At 34.2% G+C, this 20,181-nt stretch overlaps 1 protein-coding gene across 2 annotated transcripts in view; it reads left to right on the top strand.

Annotated features, from left to right (window-relative positions):
• Positions 1 to 20,181, top strand: part of prkcbb (protein kinase C, beta b) — a 158,612-nt gene that overhangs the window by 73,104 nt on the left and 65,327 nt on the right. For both annotated transcript variants that reach the window (XM_051102886.1, XM_051102880.1), the window contains exons 6-8: positions 3,336 to 3,492; positions 3,645 to 3,779; positions 9,090 to 9,186. In XM_051102886.1, the coding sequence (XP_050958843.1) occupies positions 3,336 to 3,492; positions 3,645 to 3,779; positions 9,090 to 9,186 (389 nt within the window). The remainder of the gene's footprint in view (positions 1 to 3,335; positions 3,493 to 3,644; positions 3,780 to 9,089; positions 9,187 to 20,181) is intronic.

Below are 20,181 nucleotides of genomic sequence, written 5' to 3'. Positions count from 1 at the left end.
CATACGTAGCCCCACACGGCCATGAGGGCTCATGAGATGCAAGTATAAACGACTGACAGCTATTCACTCACATCTAGGGTCCATATAGTTGTTGCTTTTGAGGGGTAAAGAATTTATTAGATAGTTGGCATCCTACACTAAACTTTTTTTTTTCATTCAGTATCTTCATTTTCTATTAGGAATATTTAGGCGTCCTAAAATGTGATTTGGGGCGACACTGATGCTGTTTTTTCATGCACCTCTCATTTTTGGGCTTTTTGGCTTTTCATAAAGTGTTTTTTTCAGGCTAGTGGAAAGAAAACATCCAAAAGACACTGTTAAGTGTTTCTTTTAAATCACTTTATCTATTTGTTTCAATATCTATTTGTTTTTCTCCTACACTGAGCCATAAATCTCCACTTCAGTAGGACTTACACACACCAAACTTTGCATTTTTATTCCTGTCTATATCCTGAAGGTTTTTACAGAGAGATTTGTTCATATATAATTTGCTTGATTTTATACAATGTTTTATTATCCAAACAGTAAAATGTAGTTTTCTGTCTGTTCTAAGTATTTTCTGATTTATGGAGTGTCAAAATGAGATACCCAGAATTTCCTCTGCAAAATCTTTTGAATCTAATATATCACAAAAATTAAACAAGAATTTTAAAACTGACTTCATCCAGTGTTTAGATTTTTGTACTAGAAAATGTATGCAAATTAGCGCATATTTCATTAAATAATGCCTCATTTGCATATTTAAACCTAACATTTTACAAAAATTGCAGTACAAAAAATTGTTGCAATTATCAATGTAATCAAATTAATAAATTGTTTAGTTTATAAATAAATTATCTGAGTATTGAAATATTTATTGCTATTTATTATGTTATGTTAATATATTTTCAAAAATGTTTTCTGAATGTAAATATTTTAGTAACACTATACAATAAGGTGTAATTTGTTAACTTTAGTTATTTATTAAACAACGAACAAAGAATGAACAATACATTTATTACAGTATTCGTTTTTGTTAACGTTAGTTAATAATAATACAGTTTTTCGTTGTTAGTTGATGTTAGTTCACAGTGCATTAACTGTTAACAAACACAACATTTGATTTTAATAATGCATTAGTACATGGTGAAATCATTATTAACTAAGATTAAAAAAAATTCTGTAGAAGTATTGTTCATTCTTAGCTCGTGTTAAATAAAGTAGTTAACTAATGTTTAGTGAAACCTAATTATAAAGTGTTACCAATAGTTTAAATATTTAGTAGTTATATAAAAAAAATTATTAAATATTTTTTTAAAAATAGCATTTTTAATGTAACATTGATTAATTCCAGTGACTCATGTTTTCAGTTCAAAGATTCATTCACTGGTTAGTTTAGTTATTCTGTTTGCAGAATTCATAAATCATCAGGAGAATGACCAATTCACCAAGTTCTTCACCAAGTGAGTCATTGAATTGGTTAGTTAATGTTAGTTCAGTAGTATGGAGTTGTTTAAGGTTGTGTTCACACTTGTCATGTTTGGTTCGATTAAAACAAACGATTGCTTTGTTAGTGCGGTTAATTAGAGTAAGTGTGAACGCTGCCATCCGAACCCTGGTGCGCACTAAACAAACGGACCAAGATTGCTAAAAAGATGAGTCTCGGTCCACTTCCAAATGAACTCTGGTGCGGTTCGAATGAAATCTGAACGCAACACGAACCAAATACTTCTAAACGAACCAAAAACAGGAAGTAATGTCAAGATGCAACGCTATGCAGCCTGATTTCACGAAGGGAACAAGTGGTGTATCCAAAACAAAATGAGCCGAGGGCAAACGTGAAGTAGTGAGGAGGTATAGTGGCTTTTTTGTGAGTTCACAGGTGGTGAAAATAAAATCATATACACGCAACAATGAGCGCGCTTAGTCCAGCAGACGATATTAGGTGCAGTTAAGTTGAACGCACCTTTTCCTTTTGTTTGGGGTGTTCCGTGAGTTCTGTCACGAAATATACATTATTCAACCCGACTAATCAGGATGTAAATGTATCTTTATGCCTTTAGGTTCATTATCTTTAGGTTCGAATGTGAATGCTAAACAGACCAGGACCAAATGTATCATTTTCCTTTTGGGTCCGGAACAAATAAACCAATCCGAACTGAACTACAAGTGTGAACACACCCTAAGACTGAATCAAGTCTTAATATCTCACTAAGGATGCATTTATTTGATCACAATACAGTAATAGTGTGAATTATTCTTACAATTTAAAGTAACGGTTTTCTGTATTATTATTCAAAAAAAAAAAACATTGAAAACATGAACGTATCATTTGTCTTCCATTTTGTCGTCTGCTCGGGCATGGCTTTTGTCAAGCTGTACAAAAAGCAGTTTTGGGAAGGTTACTTTGAAAATGTAATAGTTTACAGATTATAAGTTACTCTATTTAAAATGTAATAAGTAGTGTACTGTAATAATGTAGTAAGTAATGCATCTTGTTACATTTGAGTACTCTTTGATAACTTTTATACATTTCTAAGAAATATTTTAACTGTTAATCATTTTGAAACATTTTAAAGCAGACAGGGTTAACCTTACAGTAGCACTCAACACCGATGACTGTCAGACTCTCAAAATCCTTCATCGCTTGCATTAAAATTATAATAATTTAGTTTTAAAGCACAGCCACCACAAAATCAGACTTTAGCATCTTTTCTTACTTTGAGATCATTCTAAGGTTAAGATTGAAAATCATAACAAGAAATAGTTTAATAGCTATGATACTGTTTTTGAAATAAAAATAAATAAATAAAAATAAAAATAAAGCATATACACGAGCCCAAAAAAAAAAAAAAAGTTATCAAATAAGCATATGTCTTATTCTGTATCCTAAACTGGTGTCTCATATTTTAATTCGGTCAATTGGAACGAAATCAATCTGTATGTAAGTGCAAATACTCAACCCCTTTTATAATCATTACCATTTTCGTAAGTAATTTTTTTCTCAGTTCTTTCATCATTTTAATTGTGAGATTGACTCACATATCAAATTGAATGAACATCTCATTCAGTCGGTCAACATATCCTTGTTTTTGATCAAAATCAGTAGGTCCGACTTTGCATTGTAAATAATGCGTTGTTGTTTTTTTTTGTGCTGAACATAAAACAACATAACATAAACAGTGGTATATGTGATATTTATTGATCAAAACTCACTGTAACTCACATGCACTGTATCTTTTAATTTAATGTAAAGATTCACTTGCCATTAATTGCATACTAAGCAGAGTAAAAGTCAGGAAATCTTGTTCCTAGGTCCTTATGTGTCTGATATATTATGTATTTCTATGTTACAGTTAAAGAAGCGAAGAACCTTGTGCCCATGGACCCCAATGGCCTCTCTGACCCCTACGTCAAACTAAAACTCATCCCTGACCCTAAGAGCGAGAGCAAACAGAAGACCAAGACCATCAAGTGCTGCCTGAATCCCACGTGGAACGAGACCTTTACATTGTATGAAACCTTTCACTCTGTAATGGACATCAGTAGCGCAGCTAAAAGATCAGTAATTTGTTTGTCTGAGAAATGCAAAATAAAAATGTTGAGCTTGATTTCTTTGTCTCTCGCCGTCTCTGTCCTCCTCCATCCTGCGCTGTGTCTTACAGTAATCTGAAGGAGTCTGACAAGGACCGCAGGCTGTCTGTGGAGATCTGGGACTGGGACTTGACCAGCCGGAACGACTTTATGGGCTCTCTGTCTTTCGGCATCTCGGAGCTTCAGAAGCAAGGAGTGAACGGATGGTGAGAAGACCTGCTGACACACACATATACATCAGTGAAAATGAGCAAATCCCCATGGTCAAATAGACTGTGTACACACTAATATCAAAAGCTTTGTGTCAGCTAAACCACACTGCATATCACAGGAATTCGCAGATGTGCTGCAGTCTATACACGTCTAACCGATTCAGTCGTCCCCGGATTTGAAGACTCTTGCTCTTTCAGAAGTCCTCAGTCTGTTTTTCCTCCCTCCTCAGTAGTGCAGTGCTCTTCATCTAAGAGCTCTCCACTCCTGTTTTCTGCTCACACACAGTCCCGTCCTTTCTCGAACACCTCTAAACGCATCTCTTGTCAGCTAGGATCTGTGTTTTTTTGTGTCACATGAGCCCCTTGTGAATGCTTAAACATGCAGGTAATTTGACAGAACTGAGTTAAATGAGAAAGGTCAGATCTACTTTTACAGGAAATCTTTGCTCTCTCCTTCATGTTCTCTCTCTGTCAGTTGTTAGATCTTTTTTTCTTTTGGGTTTTTTTGTCTAGTCAGTACAAGTATCTAGAGACTGAAGTGTCTGGTAATTCTTTCCCACCTAACAGATAATTCCCACAGTCGTGACATAGCATTATATAAAGGTTGTCTAAATTGTAGGAAAACAAAGGGTTAGTTCTCCCAAAAATGATCATTAATATTCACCCTCATGTCGTTCCAAACTCGTAAGATGTTCATTCATCTTTGGATCACAGATTAAGATATTTTTGATGAAATCTGAGAGCTTTCAGACCCTGTTTAGGACAGCACTGCAACTGACATGTTCAAGACCAAGAAAGGACGACTAAAATAGTCCATGTGACATCAATGGTTCAACCGTATTTTTCTGAAGCTATGAGAATACTTTTTGTGTGCAAAGAAAACAAAAACGATTTTTTCATATGATTGTGTCTTCCATAACATTATGGTTGAACCACTGATGTCACATGGACTATTTTATCACTGTCCTACTACCTTTTTGGGCCTTGAACGTGTCAGTTGCATTGCTGTCTATGCAGGGTCAGAAAGCTCCCTGATTTTATCAAAAATATTTTCATTTGTGTTCCGAAGATAAGTTATTAATCACAGAATTTTCATTAAAAAAAAAAGTTCATGACCCTTTTGAACTGTTTGAAGCATAAATTTCAAGCATAAATGTATTGGCTAGTATGGTGTGTAAGTAAGTTCACTTCCACAGCAAAACATAATTTACTCACCCCTTTGTCATCCAAGATGTTCATGTCTTTCTTTCTTCAGTCGTAAAGAAATTGTGTTTTTTGAGGAAAACATTTCAGGATTATTCTCCATATAGTGGACTTCAATGGTGCCCCCGAGTTTGAACGTCGAAAATGCAGTTTAAATGCTTCAAAGGGCTCTAAACAATCCCAGCCGAGAAAGAAGGTTCTTATCTAGCGAAACAATTGGTTATTTTCAAAAAAATGTACAATTTATATACTTTTTAATCTTAAATGTCCATCCGTGTTGGATCTAGTTCCGTGTTGTGACTGTGTAGTCTGTGCATCTCTGGATCAAGACAGTTAGGGTATGTTGAAAAACTCCCATCTCAGTTTCTTCCACAACTTCAAAATCGCCCTACATTGCTGTTTTACATTTTTTGTAAGGGTGTTTGACCTTCTTTGCATGTTCACTTTGTAAACACTGGGTCAGTACTTCTGCAGCGATGTAGGGCGATTTTGAAGTTGATGGAGAAAATGAGATGGGAGTTTTTCCACATACCCTCACTGTCATAAACAGGAAAACACACAGTTCAGCAGAGCTAGACCAAGATGAGCGTTTGCAGTTAAAAAGTATATAAATTGTACATTTTTCAGAAAATAAATGATCATTTTGCTAGATAAGACCCTTCTTTCTTGGCTGACCCTTCTTTCCTTTTAAGCTGCATTTAAACTACAGTTTGAAAGTTCAAACTTGGGGGCACTATTGAAGTCCACTATATGGAGAATAATCCTGAAATGCTTTCCTTAAAACATTATCTGTAAATTTTTGTTCTAAATGTGAACTTCTCCTTTAAACACAACGAAAATGATCGATTAGTGAGGCTGACTAGTTTTATGTGTTTGTTTTCCATTTTTAGTTTTGATATTTCACTGGTTGTGCTGACAGTTCACATCCCTACTGGCTGTTGTAGCTGGTGTCTCCTCTCTCTATGTATTTTGCTCTTCAGATGTGACTTTTATCGGATGGTTTGATGAGATGCGTGTACGTGTTTTGTGGGGGTGTTTCAGAGGTTTCGTATGAGCCTCTTTGTGACCGTGGTGGCTGCTTCCTGCCACCTGACAGAAAAGCACAGAGTCAGATTAGAGGCAAGACGTTTTAGCTCCCCAGTGGACCTTCAGTCAGGACAGATCCACATGATCACAATCTCATTGTCAGAGCTGTCACTGTCTCACCACGACACTCATTCATGTTTGTAAAGGGACAGAGTCTAAGAACAGGGATAGTTTGAATGTCAGAAGAAGAATGTCCTCAAACTGCAACTTTGTTGAAGTTTTGCTGTTTTTAGTGTGTATGATATAAAACAAATGAATAATTATGATTGTCTAATCACTCAACACTAATCACAATGCAACCCTCCCATGTCAAATAACATTGTAGCTTACATGTATGTATAATAATTTTTTTTTTGCAATCATTATTATATCATATTATACCATGGTTTGTCTAAAAACTTGATTCTGATTGGCTTGCAGGTATGTATTAAAACCGTTTAATGCACAGGTAGTTCCAAGTCAGTATAATCACCGTTCTATATGAATGCACTGGTTTAATTGATGAACACAAACCGATAACTTGCACTCACAGAATCACACATTGCCTACACAGAAACACAAAAACTTGTTGTTAGCACTGCCCCACAGTTTTATTAATAAAATAGCCTAGATACTAGATTGCTTTATTATATTTCTCAGCAACGATGTGGTAAATTTGCTGTTTTTGTAGTAACACAGCTTCACTGTTTGTAGAGAGACACGCAGGCACAGGTAACACAGACCTTTGCTTTGCGTCGGGTGGTTCTTGGCCTCCACGTTGTACATTAAAATTGTTTGATGCACAGCTAGCTGTGCATTATCCCTTACTTTTATTATTATATTAAATTATATTATATTATATTAAGACTTTTTCACTTTTTAGATAAATGGTCAAATATGGTCAAACAAATGGTCAGCGCTATTCACATCCGATCTCTGGATTAATTGATAACTAAAGATAAATTTTAGCTTGACTTGAATTTTTAATGGCAAAACCATGTAGAACGTCTTTGGCTCATGTATATTAATTTGGTGATAGTAAGCCTAGGATGAATACTTTTAAAAGTCAGTGTGAGCTAATTAATAGCACTTGGTAAAAAAAATATTAATTTCCCGATTTTAGTCGATTCTCATTTTTTCGAAATGATATTGATTCTTAAACTGATTAGTTTAGCTTGTTTTCAGTTAATAAACAGAATATCGTAGCACGACTCCCATACCAGAAATTGCAATAAGTCTAATGTAATTTTACACTTCTTCAGTGTTTTATTTATGTTTGAATAAATTTGTCAAGTTTTTATGACAGAAAATGTAAATGTTTATATTTAAAAAAAACAAAAAACAAATTGGAGTAGAAATATAATTATGTAACTTTATTATAAAAACGTCATTGAGTGCAGTTTAGGTGTTTGTATATAAATCAGTTAATTTTAACCTTCAATATTATAGTAATGTAATACCAACTGACTCTGATGTGTATTTTACAGCATTAGTTGAGAGATTTTTTTTCCTTGAGAAAATTTGGCATGTACTCTACTTGATATATATCCAAAATTACCTATATCGAATCAAATTGGAAATCGAATCGCAAGCTTGTGAATCAGAATCAAATCGAATCGTGTAATTTATGTTAAAATCCAGCCCCACTAATTAATATTTTTGACCTCTTTTATGCATGTAGTGATTGTTAACTGCCTATCGCTATGTTTAGCCAAAAGTCATAAAAGTCTCTGACCAACATGTCGAGTACATCAAATGTATCCTTTACGAGTAAAGACAATCCCAGAATGCAAATATAGTGTCACTTTATATAAACTGACTCTTTTATTTAGCAAGAGTGCGTTAAATTGACCAGAAACGACAGTGAAGATGTTTTAAAAGATGTCTATTTTTTAAAAGCAGTTCTTTTGAAATTTCTATTCATTAAAGAATACTGAAAAAAAAAATGGTTATCAAATCAGCATATTTGAATGATTTCTGAAGTATCATGTGATGCTGAAGACTGGAGTAATGATGCTGAAAATTCAACTTTGCCATCATCAAGCAGTTACGTTTTTAAACTTTACTGTTTTAACCGTATTTTTGATTAAATAATTGCAGCATAAAATCCAGACAAAATAAATCCAGTAGTGTAATGAAGAACAAAATATCAACTAAAAATATAAGAACAAAATAACATATATAATATAACATAACAACACAATATAATGCTATATATAAAATGAATAAATATTAGTAATAATGATATCTTCATGTATCATATTACCTGACCTATTAGAAAAATCATCCAGATCGTTTCATGCTCCATTCTTCTGCTCTTTCTGATTTTTGTGAATGTGATGAGGACGACGCTCACACACATTAAAGCCTTTGGAGGTCTAGATGTGGAAGAAAGGAGTGTAGGGGGAGAGCACTGCAGCCATGACTCATCTGCAGTCATAAACACAACACACACACACACACACCCGCGCAGACCAGAGGCAAGATGAACACAGGGCCTCCTATCACATCAGTAGCAATAAAGGAGGTGGAAACCCAGCGTGCTGCTCTCTCTGAGGGGGGCGCTTTCAGTGGTAGGTCTGTTGCTTTTTGAACACGTCGTCTCGTCGGGTCCCGGCTACGGTGACCTCACACCGTTAAACAGGAAGCTGATTTTCTGCTATCTGGAAGCACAGATGTTAGAAGAGCTAAATATGAGGCGGGGTATCATGCTGTCCCTCAGACGTTTGAAAGCTGTTTGGGGGCGACTCCAACCGGTTGGATTCCTCTTCACACATGATCATAGACAAGGTCGTCCCTGCTGAGAGGGAAACTGTAAGCGTATGAATGGTTTAAATGGGCTGAGGTAATTTCGCAAAATGTGGCGTTTCAGGAAAGAGCGCCATTCCTATAGCGGCCAGATGGAACCATTATCAGAGGAGGATTTAATGTGTCTGTTGCTGAACCATATGTGATGCTGCAGAGATCCTGCGCTCATCTAACTGTCCCTTATTTTCTGTCTGTCAAACACATGCACACACACACACATACATACAGGTTTAAGCTGCTCAGTCAGGAAGAGGGCGAGTACTTCAACGTCCCTGTCCCACCCGAAGGTGAAGAAGGCAATGAGGAACTCCGGCAGAAGTTTGAGGTGAGTTTGTGTGTGTGTTCACCTGCTTTTTTGGGTGTAACAGAGTATATGTGTACATACATATACACATACATTTCCTAGTGGAGTACCACAACTTCAAAATCTAGACATGTAGGAATGGGCAAGAGATAAGGTGCTAGAGAACAATGCTGTTTTAGTTTAGTGTTTATTATTAGTGTTATTTTTTTTTTTTTTTTCGCTTTTGTTTTTGATTTGGTTTGGTTTTATGTTTGGTTGGTTTTGTTTATTTTGCTTTGTTTTTATTTAAACGGTTTCATTTCATTTTTTTTGTTTGTTTTGTTTGGGTTGTTTTTATTTTTGTTTTAATGAGTGTTTTTTTGTGTTTTTTATGTTTTGTTTTAATTTTTGTTTTGTTTCATTTTGGGTTGGTTTTGTTTTCATGTTTGATCCACTTTATATTGTGTTTTTTGTTTGTTTTAGTTTAGTTTATTTTGGTTTTTGTGTTGGTTTGATATAATTGGTTTTGTTTCACTTTTGATTTATTTTTGGTATGTTTTGTTTTATGTTTGTTTGGTTTTGTTTCAGTTTGCTTAGTTTTTATTTAATTTTTGTTTTACTTCATTTTGTGTTTTTGTTTGGTGTTTGTTTTACTTTGGTTTTATTTTTTGTGTGTGTTTGATTTATTTTTGGTTTTGTTTCTCATTTTTTTGCTTTGTTTTGGTTTATTTTTGTTTTAATGTTTGGTTGCTGTTGTTTGTTTTGTTATGTGTTTTGTTTTTAAATTTTTGTTTTGTTTAATTTGATTTTGTGATTGGTTTTGGTTTATTTTGTTTTGCTTTGTTTTTATTTCATTTTTTCACTTTATTTTGTGTTTTTTGTTTGTTTTTGTTTTGTTTTGTGTTTTGTTTGTTTGGTTTTGGTTTATTTTGTGTTGCTTTTTTTCATCATTTTTTTTTGTCTTGTTGATTTGTTGTTTGTTTTGTTTTACTTTGTTTTTTATTTTTGTTTTATGTTATGTTTGTTTGTTTTTATTTTTGTTTGGTTTGGTTTTTTATTTGGTGTGTTTTGGTTGTTTTTTTTTATTTTGCTTTTTATAAAAAAAATTTTTGCTTAGTTTTGTTATTTTGTTTTGTTTTAGTTTGTTTTTATTTTTGTTTTGTGCCTGGTTTATTTAGTTTTTTTTTTTTTTTTTTTTCATTTTGTGTGTGTGTGTGTGTGTGTTTTTTTACTTCATTTTAGTTTGTTTTTATGTTTGTTTGTTTTGGTTTTGCTATGTGTTTTGTCTTTATTTTTGTTTTGTTAATTTTATTTTGTGTTTTGATTTGTTTATATTTTTCCATTACTGGTACTCTTTAATTTCTTGTAGTCATGTACAGTACTGGGTGTTATGGAATATTCTCCTTTCTGCATTGGATTAAAGTTAAAATGAAAGTCATTGTTAACTTAACAGAACAGAGTCAGATGGTTCGGGAGGATTTGAAAAGTAAGAGGAAAATAAATTTAGCTAAGTTATTATATTTGAATAAAAGATTATGAAGACAAACATTTCCCTTATTTGAATAACAAGTACTTGAATCATGCCTAATAAGACCAGAAATATAAAAAAGTAAATAGAGCCAGTTTTGATTTCATGTTGATTTTGACTCAACTGGGTGCAAGCAGGTAAAGTGAAAGAGAGAGAGGTCTTTGTGCATGAAGCATATATCACTCACTGACAAATCTGGCATAAATAACACATTGGCAAATCCCAGCGTCCTCCCAAAGTAATCACACTCGTGTCAACCTGCATTCTGCTCCGCACGTCCCAATTTGAATACAGAGTAGAGCTGACTGAGAGGTACCAGCACGAAGCTCCTGATCCCTGTGCTTTTTTCACCACAGTTTGATTCGGGCAGATTTTAAAGTCCCCTTTCCTCTGGTTTTCTCTTTCTTTTAAGAGCATACAGTAGTTAGTAGTACAGACATGTTTCCCACAAAGTTGATAGGTGAAAATGGTCCCGACAGTCGGTTTATGCCTATCCGTGCATGCATGTGATGTGTGTGGCATGTATGTTGGATGCATTTTTGTGTGTGTGTGAAGGGGCACGAACTGTGCAAGTCTCTGCATAATTCAAACGGTCCCGCGAGCAGACCCAGCTGTGGACTCAGTGCATGATGGTATTATTTATGAACAGCCCAATGCGAAACTTAGCGCTGCTCAGACTGTGTGTGTGTGTGCGTGTGTGTCTGAGCTGGCAGTTTTCCTACACATGGTGTGATGCATAATGCAAAATGTGGGAAATGGTCAATCTGTAGCTCATCTGGTGGGTTGGCATTTCACACATCAAGGAGGAAAAACTTCTTAACTCATCGGTTTAAGTCTTTTCTTTTCCTCTCTCTCTCTCTTTTCTTGTCTTTTTTTGTCTCTCTGTCTTTGAAATGGTGAGGTATGCTGATTTATTTCAAAACCTAGTGAGCAGCATCTAGTCATACTGTCTAAATAGACCAATTTTAATCATTAAAAAAATTGTCTGTATAGACTAATTGTATTAATTAGCAAGTTTTAAATATTGCATCATTTTATTATTATTATTATTATTGTATAACTTTTAAATTAACTTTTATGACTACTTATGACCTAGTAGCCTTACGTTTTTCTGTTTCTATGGAAACATTTTATAATACTATAATAAATGTATAATATTTAAATGTATATTAAAATCATTTAATATACTTTTACATTTTATAATTGTATATTACTAAACAAATTTGCACTCTTATTGTCCTAGTAATGTGATTACAGAATTGAAAAATAGTAGTAGTAGTAGTAATAATAAGAATTAATATTATTATTGTTATTATTATTGTATAATTAGAAATTACACAACTTTCACTACTCATTTCAAAACCTAGTAGCCTTACATTCTTTTGTCTATGTAGACAAATTTTATAATACTATAATAAATTACATTTTTTATAATTTCTTTAATACATTTTAAAATGATTATTAACTTTATACATTTTATAATTTTATATTACTGTAAAAAATGTGCACTCTTATTGTTCTAGTAACATGATTATAAATAAAAATAATAATAATAATAATAATTATTATTATTATTATATTAACTGTTTGTTTATTTTTACATATTGCACATTTACAAATTTTAACAAAACTCTTGTTTTTAGTCATTTTTGTTTTAGACATAATTATATAATATATAAATATATGAATATATATATATATATATATATATAAACATTAAACATTAATATTAAATAAGTCACCATCATCTTTGTAATATCTATTATTATTATTATTGTTGTTATTATTATTATTGTTGCTGTTGTTGTTGTATAATTAGAAATTATACAACTTTCATGTCTTATTTCAAAACCTAGTAGTCTTACATTCTTTATATAGAAAAATGTATAATAATATAATAAATGTTACATTTTCTGTAATTTCTTTACTACATTTTAAAATTACATCAGAATTTTATATTACTATAAAAAATTGCACTCTTACTGTACTACTAACATGATTATAGTATTGCATAATAATATCAATAATAATAATAATAATAATTATTATTATTATTATTATATTAACAGTTTGTTTATTTTTAAATATTAGACATTTACAAATTTTAACAAAACTATTTTTTTTAGTAATTTTTGTTTTAGACATAATTATATAATTTATATAAATAAATATATATTAAACGTTATTATACAATGTCACCATCATCTTTGTAATATCTGTTATTATTATTATTATTATTATTATTATTATTATTATATTAACTAAAACTTACAGCTTAGAAGCAACATTATTAAGTTGTTTTGAAATTATGGAGCATGGTTTGTGTCTGTTTTGCCTAAAAACACTGGCTCTGTGGGCAGCTGACTAGCTTTAGAGCAGTTTTCTCATAGATTAGCATCACATCTGGTGTCTTGTTCAGATGTGTGTTCGATTGTTGCTGGCTGAGAATGAATGACCCAGTGTTCCCAGCATGCTTCAAGACTGTGAGTGGTTGTGAGGGGAAAGTGCTTAAACTCTGTTTGAGAGCATCAGGATGGGAGACGCAGGAAAGGCTAGCGAGTCAGTTCTTCGCGACGGGGTCTTTGCGGTCAGGGCAGGTCTCTGCTGAAAGGCGGAGGGGGCAGATGAAGGATTGGCCTGTTGGTGCTCATATTGAGCTCATTAAGGCCGGGGCTGTATCAGGCTACCTGCCAGCAGCTCCATCACACTTACGCACACAGACTGACCGGCAGGCCTCCCTCAGGATCCGTCTCAGTAACACAAAGCCGGTCACTCCTGTTCCTGTGCTGTAGGACCAGAGCGCCCACATCACGCAACGCTCAGAGCTGTAGCCTCATGTCAACTTTTGTTCCTGCGTCGTGAGCTGTAGCCAGATTTGGCTCAGCATGAAAACAGAGATGGGGAAATGACTCATTATCTCACACTCATTTTGGATCAACTCCTGTTTTATATGGATACGAATGTTTCTATGGACTCAACTTGCCCAGGGGTCAATGACGTGACATACTTTTTTATTTTTTAAATACAAATCCTTTACGTTATTCAAAAAAAAAAAAAAGTTTCTCACACAAATGACTAACTCTGATGTTAGTCTCTATGTGTTGACAAAAATCATTATTACAAAGTGTCATTATTTTACCTTTGTTATTGAAAAATAATAACAAAGATACACATTACATGTAAACATAATACAAATAAACAGTGCTTTATTTTTCAGGTACAGAAGGTGTATTTAGCAGTGGCATTCAAGAAATTGAACTAACTAATATAAAAAGTGAAACGCTATATACTTATACACTATATATATAAATTATACGTTGATTCTTATATGAAAGGGGTCATCGGATGCAAAGTTCACTTTTCCATGTTGTTTGAACATTAATGTGTGTTGGCAGTGTATGTACAAATCTACCCTATAATGATAAAAATCCATGCAGTGGTTTTTAATTAATCTGTAAAAAATAATATTCCCTTTTTCAAATCGAGTCATTCTCAGATGCCTGTCGTTGTGGCGTCACACCCACAGAGGCCGCTCCCACAATAGTTGATTGACATGAGCGTCTTACCTCAGACCCGCCCTAAATCAGCTGTAACAGTCCGACCTCCATTGTTTCGATGCCGGAGCATAAGTTAGACAAGATTATCTCAGATTGAGCGATTGAGGTGAACATAGTGGTCGTCATTTACTCCCGACATCTGAGCTGCTGAAGATGCAGTGGACTACGTTTTTTTTGTGAAGGAAATGCACCTCCCGACCTACATAAATGAGTCTATGTTCGTGCAAATCATTTGTGATCCAGCTTCACCTTTTTTTTATGAATCTCTGCAATCACCTCTCCTTATAACGTGCTCGTTAGCAAGTTTTGCGGGTAAACGCGCTAAATGCGGGTAAAGTAAACAATCTCTCAGAGCACAGCTCATCACTCCACAGAGAGAAGAGAGGGGCGGGACGAGCAGAGCTCATTTGCATTTAAAGGAACAATCCATCAAAATGGGTTGATTTTTGCAGAGCTCATTTTGACAAGATAAAAAGGGTGTTGTTTTACACAACCACTGAGAATTTTTAACCAAAGTATATAATAGACTTTTTATTAAGACCCTAAAGAATCATATCAACTTGTGAGAAATGGGCATCCGATGACCCCTTTAAAGCAACTATATTAAAGTTCTTCAGTCAAGAGCAGTGAGTCATTTTTCTTTTTGTGGTTTGTTTTATTAACATTAAAAGAATAGTTCATCCAAAAATGAAAATTCTGTCATCTGTCTGTCAATTCGTCATAGTGTTTTATTTTTATACCATCATTTACTCACTCTCAGGTTGTTTTAAACCTGAATGAGTTTTTTTGTTTGTTTGTTTGTTTGCTGTTGAATGTTATCTATTTGACCATTTCTGTTATTAAATTAAATGGGAACCAGCTACTGTTTGGTTACCCACATTCTTCAAAATATCTTATTTTGCGTTTAGCACAAGAAAGAAATGTTTGGGACAACATGTGAGTAAATAATGACAGAATTATAATTTTTGGGTGAACTACCCCTTTAATGACAAGCGGCAGCATGTTTAGTACAATTAGTCTGCTGTCCCTTAAAGAGCTGCATGCATCTAATATACAGACACACATCCATTTTTCTCTCGATTGTTAACCTTCACTTTAGACATAAGCAACTGATATTGTGTGTTTTGATAGTATTAGCACAGTCAGACGCAATTAGGTGCTGTTTGACAGGATTTTAGTGTGCACGCATGCTGGAACAGCATGCGTATGAAATGTTTAACCAGCAAGGCTTTAAAACAAATAATCTATGTTTGTGCAACAGCATAAATTCTTCATATTTTTTCATGACTTTGCGCTGATAAAAGACAACACAAACTATAATAACACATTTTATTAAATCAAAATATAGGGCCCTATTTTAACAATCCAAGCGCATGGTCTAAGTGCACAGTGCAGGTACACTTAGGGCATATCCCAATCCACTTTTGCTATTTTAAGGACAGGAAAATGGTTTGCACGCCCGGCACATGGCCTAAAAGGGTTGTCCCTATTCTCTTAATGAGTCATGGGTGTGTTTTGGGCGTAACATGCTTTAAACCAATCAGAGTCTCATCTCCTATTCCCTCTAAGAGCCAGTTGCGCTTGCGCCAGGGCGGATTCACTATTTACACTGCGAAATTTGCTAGACCAAAGACTGAACGCTTCTCCAGACAGCAGGGCTGGCTCCAAAGCGGGGCATTCACGGGCCGAGCCCCCTCAAATGAGTCACTGTGCACCCCCTTTCCATCCTCTCCCTCCCTTGCTGAACCAAAAAAACAGCCCACATAAGAAAACAATTGACTATCCATTATGACATGTAGGCATTTTTATATTTATGTACAAAATAATAATCTTTTATATTGTAATCCTTTAATTTTTTTAATATTTGGCATGTTTGTGTGCAGTGTTTGTATAATAAGCATTGTGAGTGTGTGCATTGTGCACCTGCCTATCAGTGCATAGTACTAAAGTGCTCTTTAAATAACAAAATGACTGGTCAATGGCGCAGTCTATTTCAGTTGCCTCAAAATAACAACGCGCCAACAATGCACCTGAACACACCTCGTTTTCAGACCAGCGCGCCCATGGGCGCACAAATTTAAACACTTCGGCGCACAATGTGAAAATGATAACTGCGTCGGGCTGAAACTAGCAAGAAGCACCTTCGGCGCGCCTGGCGCTGCATTGCACCAGGTGCATGATAGGGCCCATAGAGCTATTTGTATATTATATTATATTGTTGGTCTTCAATGATAAGAAATGATAGCAAGTTCATTATTTATTTACACAAAAATCATACAAATTACTGTTAATATTGTCCAAAACCCCATTTTGCAACTTATAGGGGTATCCAAACTAGGGCTGAGCGATAAAATGATAATGATAATTATCACAATATAATTTCCCTCGATAAAACAATAACAAGAGTTCGATGTAACGTGTATGCGCCAAATGAGGAACAAAACAGCGGTATTCATTTGAACCATGCAACATGGACCGTTTATCGCTCGGCTCAAAGTTCAAATAGCAGCGAAAGCTTACTAGAGCTAATGTGTTTACTCGCTGATGAGTCTCACGAGCACTAAACAGCGCTAACAGTGATTTAAACTAGCTTAACAGCACTGACAAACAAGAGAAACACTGTGCGCTGAGACAGAAGGGTTTTCAATCTACAAATCGCCATTATTTACCATGGATTTACTGTGGTAACACTAACTGCACCATGGTATTGTGTCACCAATGTGGGATATTCATATCAAATTTTAGTATATTATTAATGTAGACATGTATTAGATGTATAAAGAAGTCATGTAATATACATAGTTTTTTTGTGATTAAACTATAGCGTTTGTGCATTTATACTAATTGTATTCAGGCTGCTGTTTTTCATACAGATACCTAGAAACCGTATAGTTACATTTGTACCATAATAATGAGGTGCGACCTGTGTGGCTTTAACTAGGTTATCATGATCTACATAAATGCTACTATGGAAGATCAATGGTCATTTTACAAAAAAAAAAAAAAAAAAAAAAAACACCAATCAGTCAGAATAATTAAATTTTACCAAATAAAAAATAGGTTGTTACAATTTTAACAGATGTTACTGTTTTTGATAATGAACATAAATGAACATCTGCATCATTACTCAAGCTACTACGGCTGTCAACTGAAGCTATTGTCAAGAGACAAAAAATATGTCATATTATTAATATTGCAGCCTGTACTGCAAACTGCTGAAGATACATGTCATCAAAGTCAGGCAACACAAACCTGTTTCAGGATTTTAAACAATACCACTCATTAGAACATGCAGAAAGTAAGAATCTTTTTATTAAGATATTTGTTTTGTTAAAGAAAAATGTGTAAAGAATTCAAAAACATGAAGTGTTTGTCATGTTCTGACCATAAAGAGCTGTTTAAAACTACAGCTTTTACTTAGGAGCAAAAATCTGCCTTTAAACTTAAAAGGAATAAAGATTGAAATTTATTGTGATAATTATCAATGGTGACTGATATGAAAAATTTTATTGTGATCATTTTTTTTTTCCAAATTTGTAAAAAATCCAAGCTTTAGAGCAGTGTAAAGGTATGCTAAATACTAGTAAAATTAAAAAGATTTTCATTATATCTAATCATCTGTACTTACTACATTTAAAACAAATGCAAATCTTTTTAACAATTTGCAGTGTGAAGTTTTTCAGTCAGTATTTTTATTTCTTTGTGGAAAAAAAAATTGCAAAGCAATTACCTATAATTAATTTTAAACTTGTTTTTCTGATTCATGACGCTGATGGAAATTTAAAGAGGTTCAAATCACCAATAAATAAATCTTTTTTTAAAGTGTGGTATTTAATCATCACAATTTTGTTCAAACACTTTGTTTCGAACACAATTTTCCGAGGTGCAACATCCTAGAAGTATCATCGCTGATCGTTTGTTTGTAAACAGTAGTTTCATCTCAAATTTAAAATTGAATAATAAAAAGCAGGAATATTTAACTAAACATTTACATCACTGCTAAAAAAAAGATGCTGCGTTTCAAGTAGGGTCTTCTGAGAATACTGCTGAGTGATAGATAAGTATTTTGAAAACAGCTGAGCTGGCATGCTAGCATTGCTAATTTTAGTCAACTCTTCCCCAGCACCACTTTTCAGTCTTGTATGAAAACACACGCTTTCTTTTTTGTGGTTGTTTGTGTTTTTCTGTGTGTCAGAGGTGTAATCAAAACGGTTAAGTCGTCTCACCTAATAGCCGCCCTCCTGTTGGTAGCATCTCCTCAACTTTTATTCACCTGTAATTTGACCTGTCAAGACGTGACCACCTCCCTCCACATCTCACCGCTATGAACAAATGACTTCTTCTCACTGTTTAGCCCTTTATTTTTTTTCTTCTTCTTCTTCTTTCTCCCTCCACCCTCCACACTGCTGTGCAGAAATGATGGTATTTGTGTGCAGTGAAGCGTGGTGAAAGCGACGCATTCAGCTCAGTGGAAATCTACCCACATTAGCATTTGTCTCCGTTCCTTTTTATCCCTCCCTTCCCATTCTCTCTCCTCCTCTTCTGCATCCTTCCTGTCTATTCCGGATCAGACAAATAAAAGTTGTCGCCACTGGGTCGTCGGGCAGAGCGTTTGATGCTGTATGTCTGTGTGAGTGCGCGTGTGTGCGTCGGTTTACCGCTGAGCAGAATATGGCTGAGATGTTTGTCTTTTACAAAAGAAACACTCCCTTAGTCCAGTGATGAGGCTCTTAGCTGGATACAGAGCTAATCGCTCGTTCACGCCCAGCAATCGATGGAGGAGGAGGAGGTGGAGAGCGTTTTGTGTGTGCATGTATGCTATGTGTGTGTGTGTATGTGTACGCAGAGATCAATGCCGCCACTCAACTCGTGGTTTTGGCGGAGAGACAGAGCTTCTCAAATGGCTTTTCCCCAGAGGCCACACGTCCCTGCCCACAGATCTACAGAAGCACGACCTTCAGAGCGAGAGATTTGGAAAATTCTATGAGCTATGAAGATTAGAGGGATTGTTCAGCCACAAATGAAGATTCTGTCATCTTTTACTCACCCTCATGTTGTTTCAAACTCGTGTGGCTTTTTTCCCGCTGTGTAATTTTGAATAGTGTGCTGGCTGCTCTTTACCGGGTGATTGCAACTGGACCCTTCAAGTTTCAAATAATGGTTCAAGGAGACAAAGCATCATAAAAGTAGCAAAAAAGCGGTGCATATGACATGCAGTTTTTTCTTCTCTTCTGAAGTGTTATGATAGTGTAAGGAACAGACCAAAATATAAATATATTCAGTGAGCCAGAACGTTTCAGATGCGCCCAAGAAACAGTCTGCAATAATTTCCAGATAAAATCCCTGTAGTTTTCCAGTTAGTTCTGTCCCAAGATGTAAAGGAAAAGAATAATAAATAATTATTATTATAAATAAATATAAATAGGAAAAAATTCATGTTTAAAAAATATGCTGAACTCAAAGATCTAAGACTTTTTCTATGTACACAAAAGGCCTGTTTCTCTCAAATATTGTTCACAAATCTGTCTAAATCTGTGTTAGTGAGCACTTCTCCTTTGCCGAGATAAAGATGCTAATTAGATAGCATGATTATTGCACAGGTGTTTCCTAAAATTTAAAGTATAATAATAATAATAATAATAATAATAATAAAATTTTGTTTGAAATCAAAAATTAAAAATAGAACAAATACATTTTAAATTAATCATATATTTAAATGAACATAAGATAAATTAAAATACATATTAATATATAGCAAAAATGTAAAAAAAAAACAAAAAACAACAACAACACAGACAGATGTTTAAGTTGTTAAAGGATCATAAAAGTGATTTATATGACTTGTCTTAATATAACCTTCAAATATGTATTTAAAGACAGATACTTAAGTAATAAACATGCATAGATGTATAAGTATTGTTTTCGAATAAAACATATCCAAATATAAAAAAA

The sequence above is a fragment of the Labeo rohita genome, chromosome 3 (genome assembly GCF_022985175.1).
Source record: "Labeo rohita strain BAU-BD-2019 chromosome 3, IGBB_LRoh.1.0, whole genome shotgun sequence".
NCBI classification, from domain to species: domain Eukaryota; kingdom Metazoa; phylum Chordata; class Actinopteri; order Cypriniformes; family Cyprinidae; genus Labeo; species Labeo rohita.
Note: the sequence above shows the minus strand (reverse complement) of the source record. Positions and strands in the feature narration are given on the sequence as shown.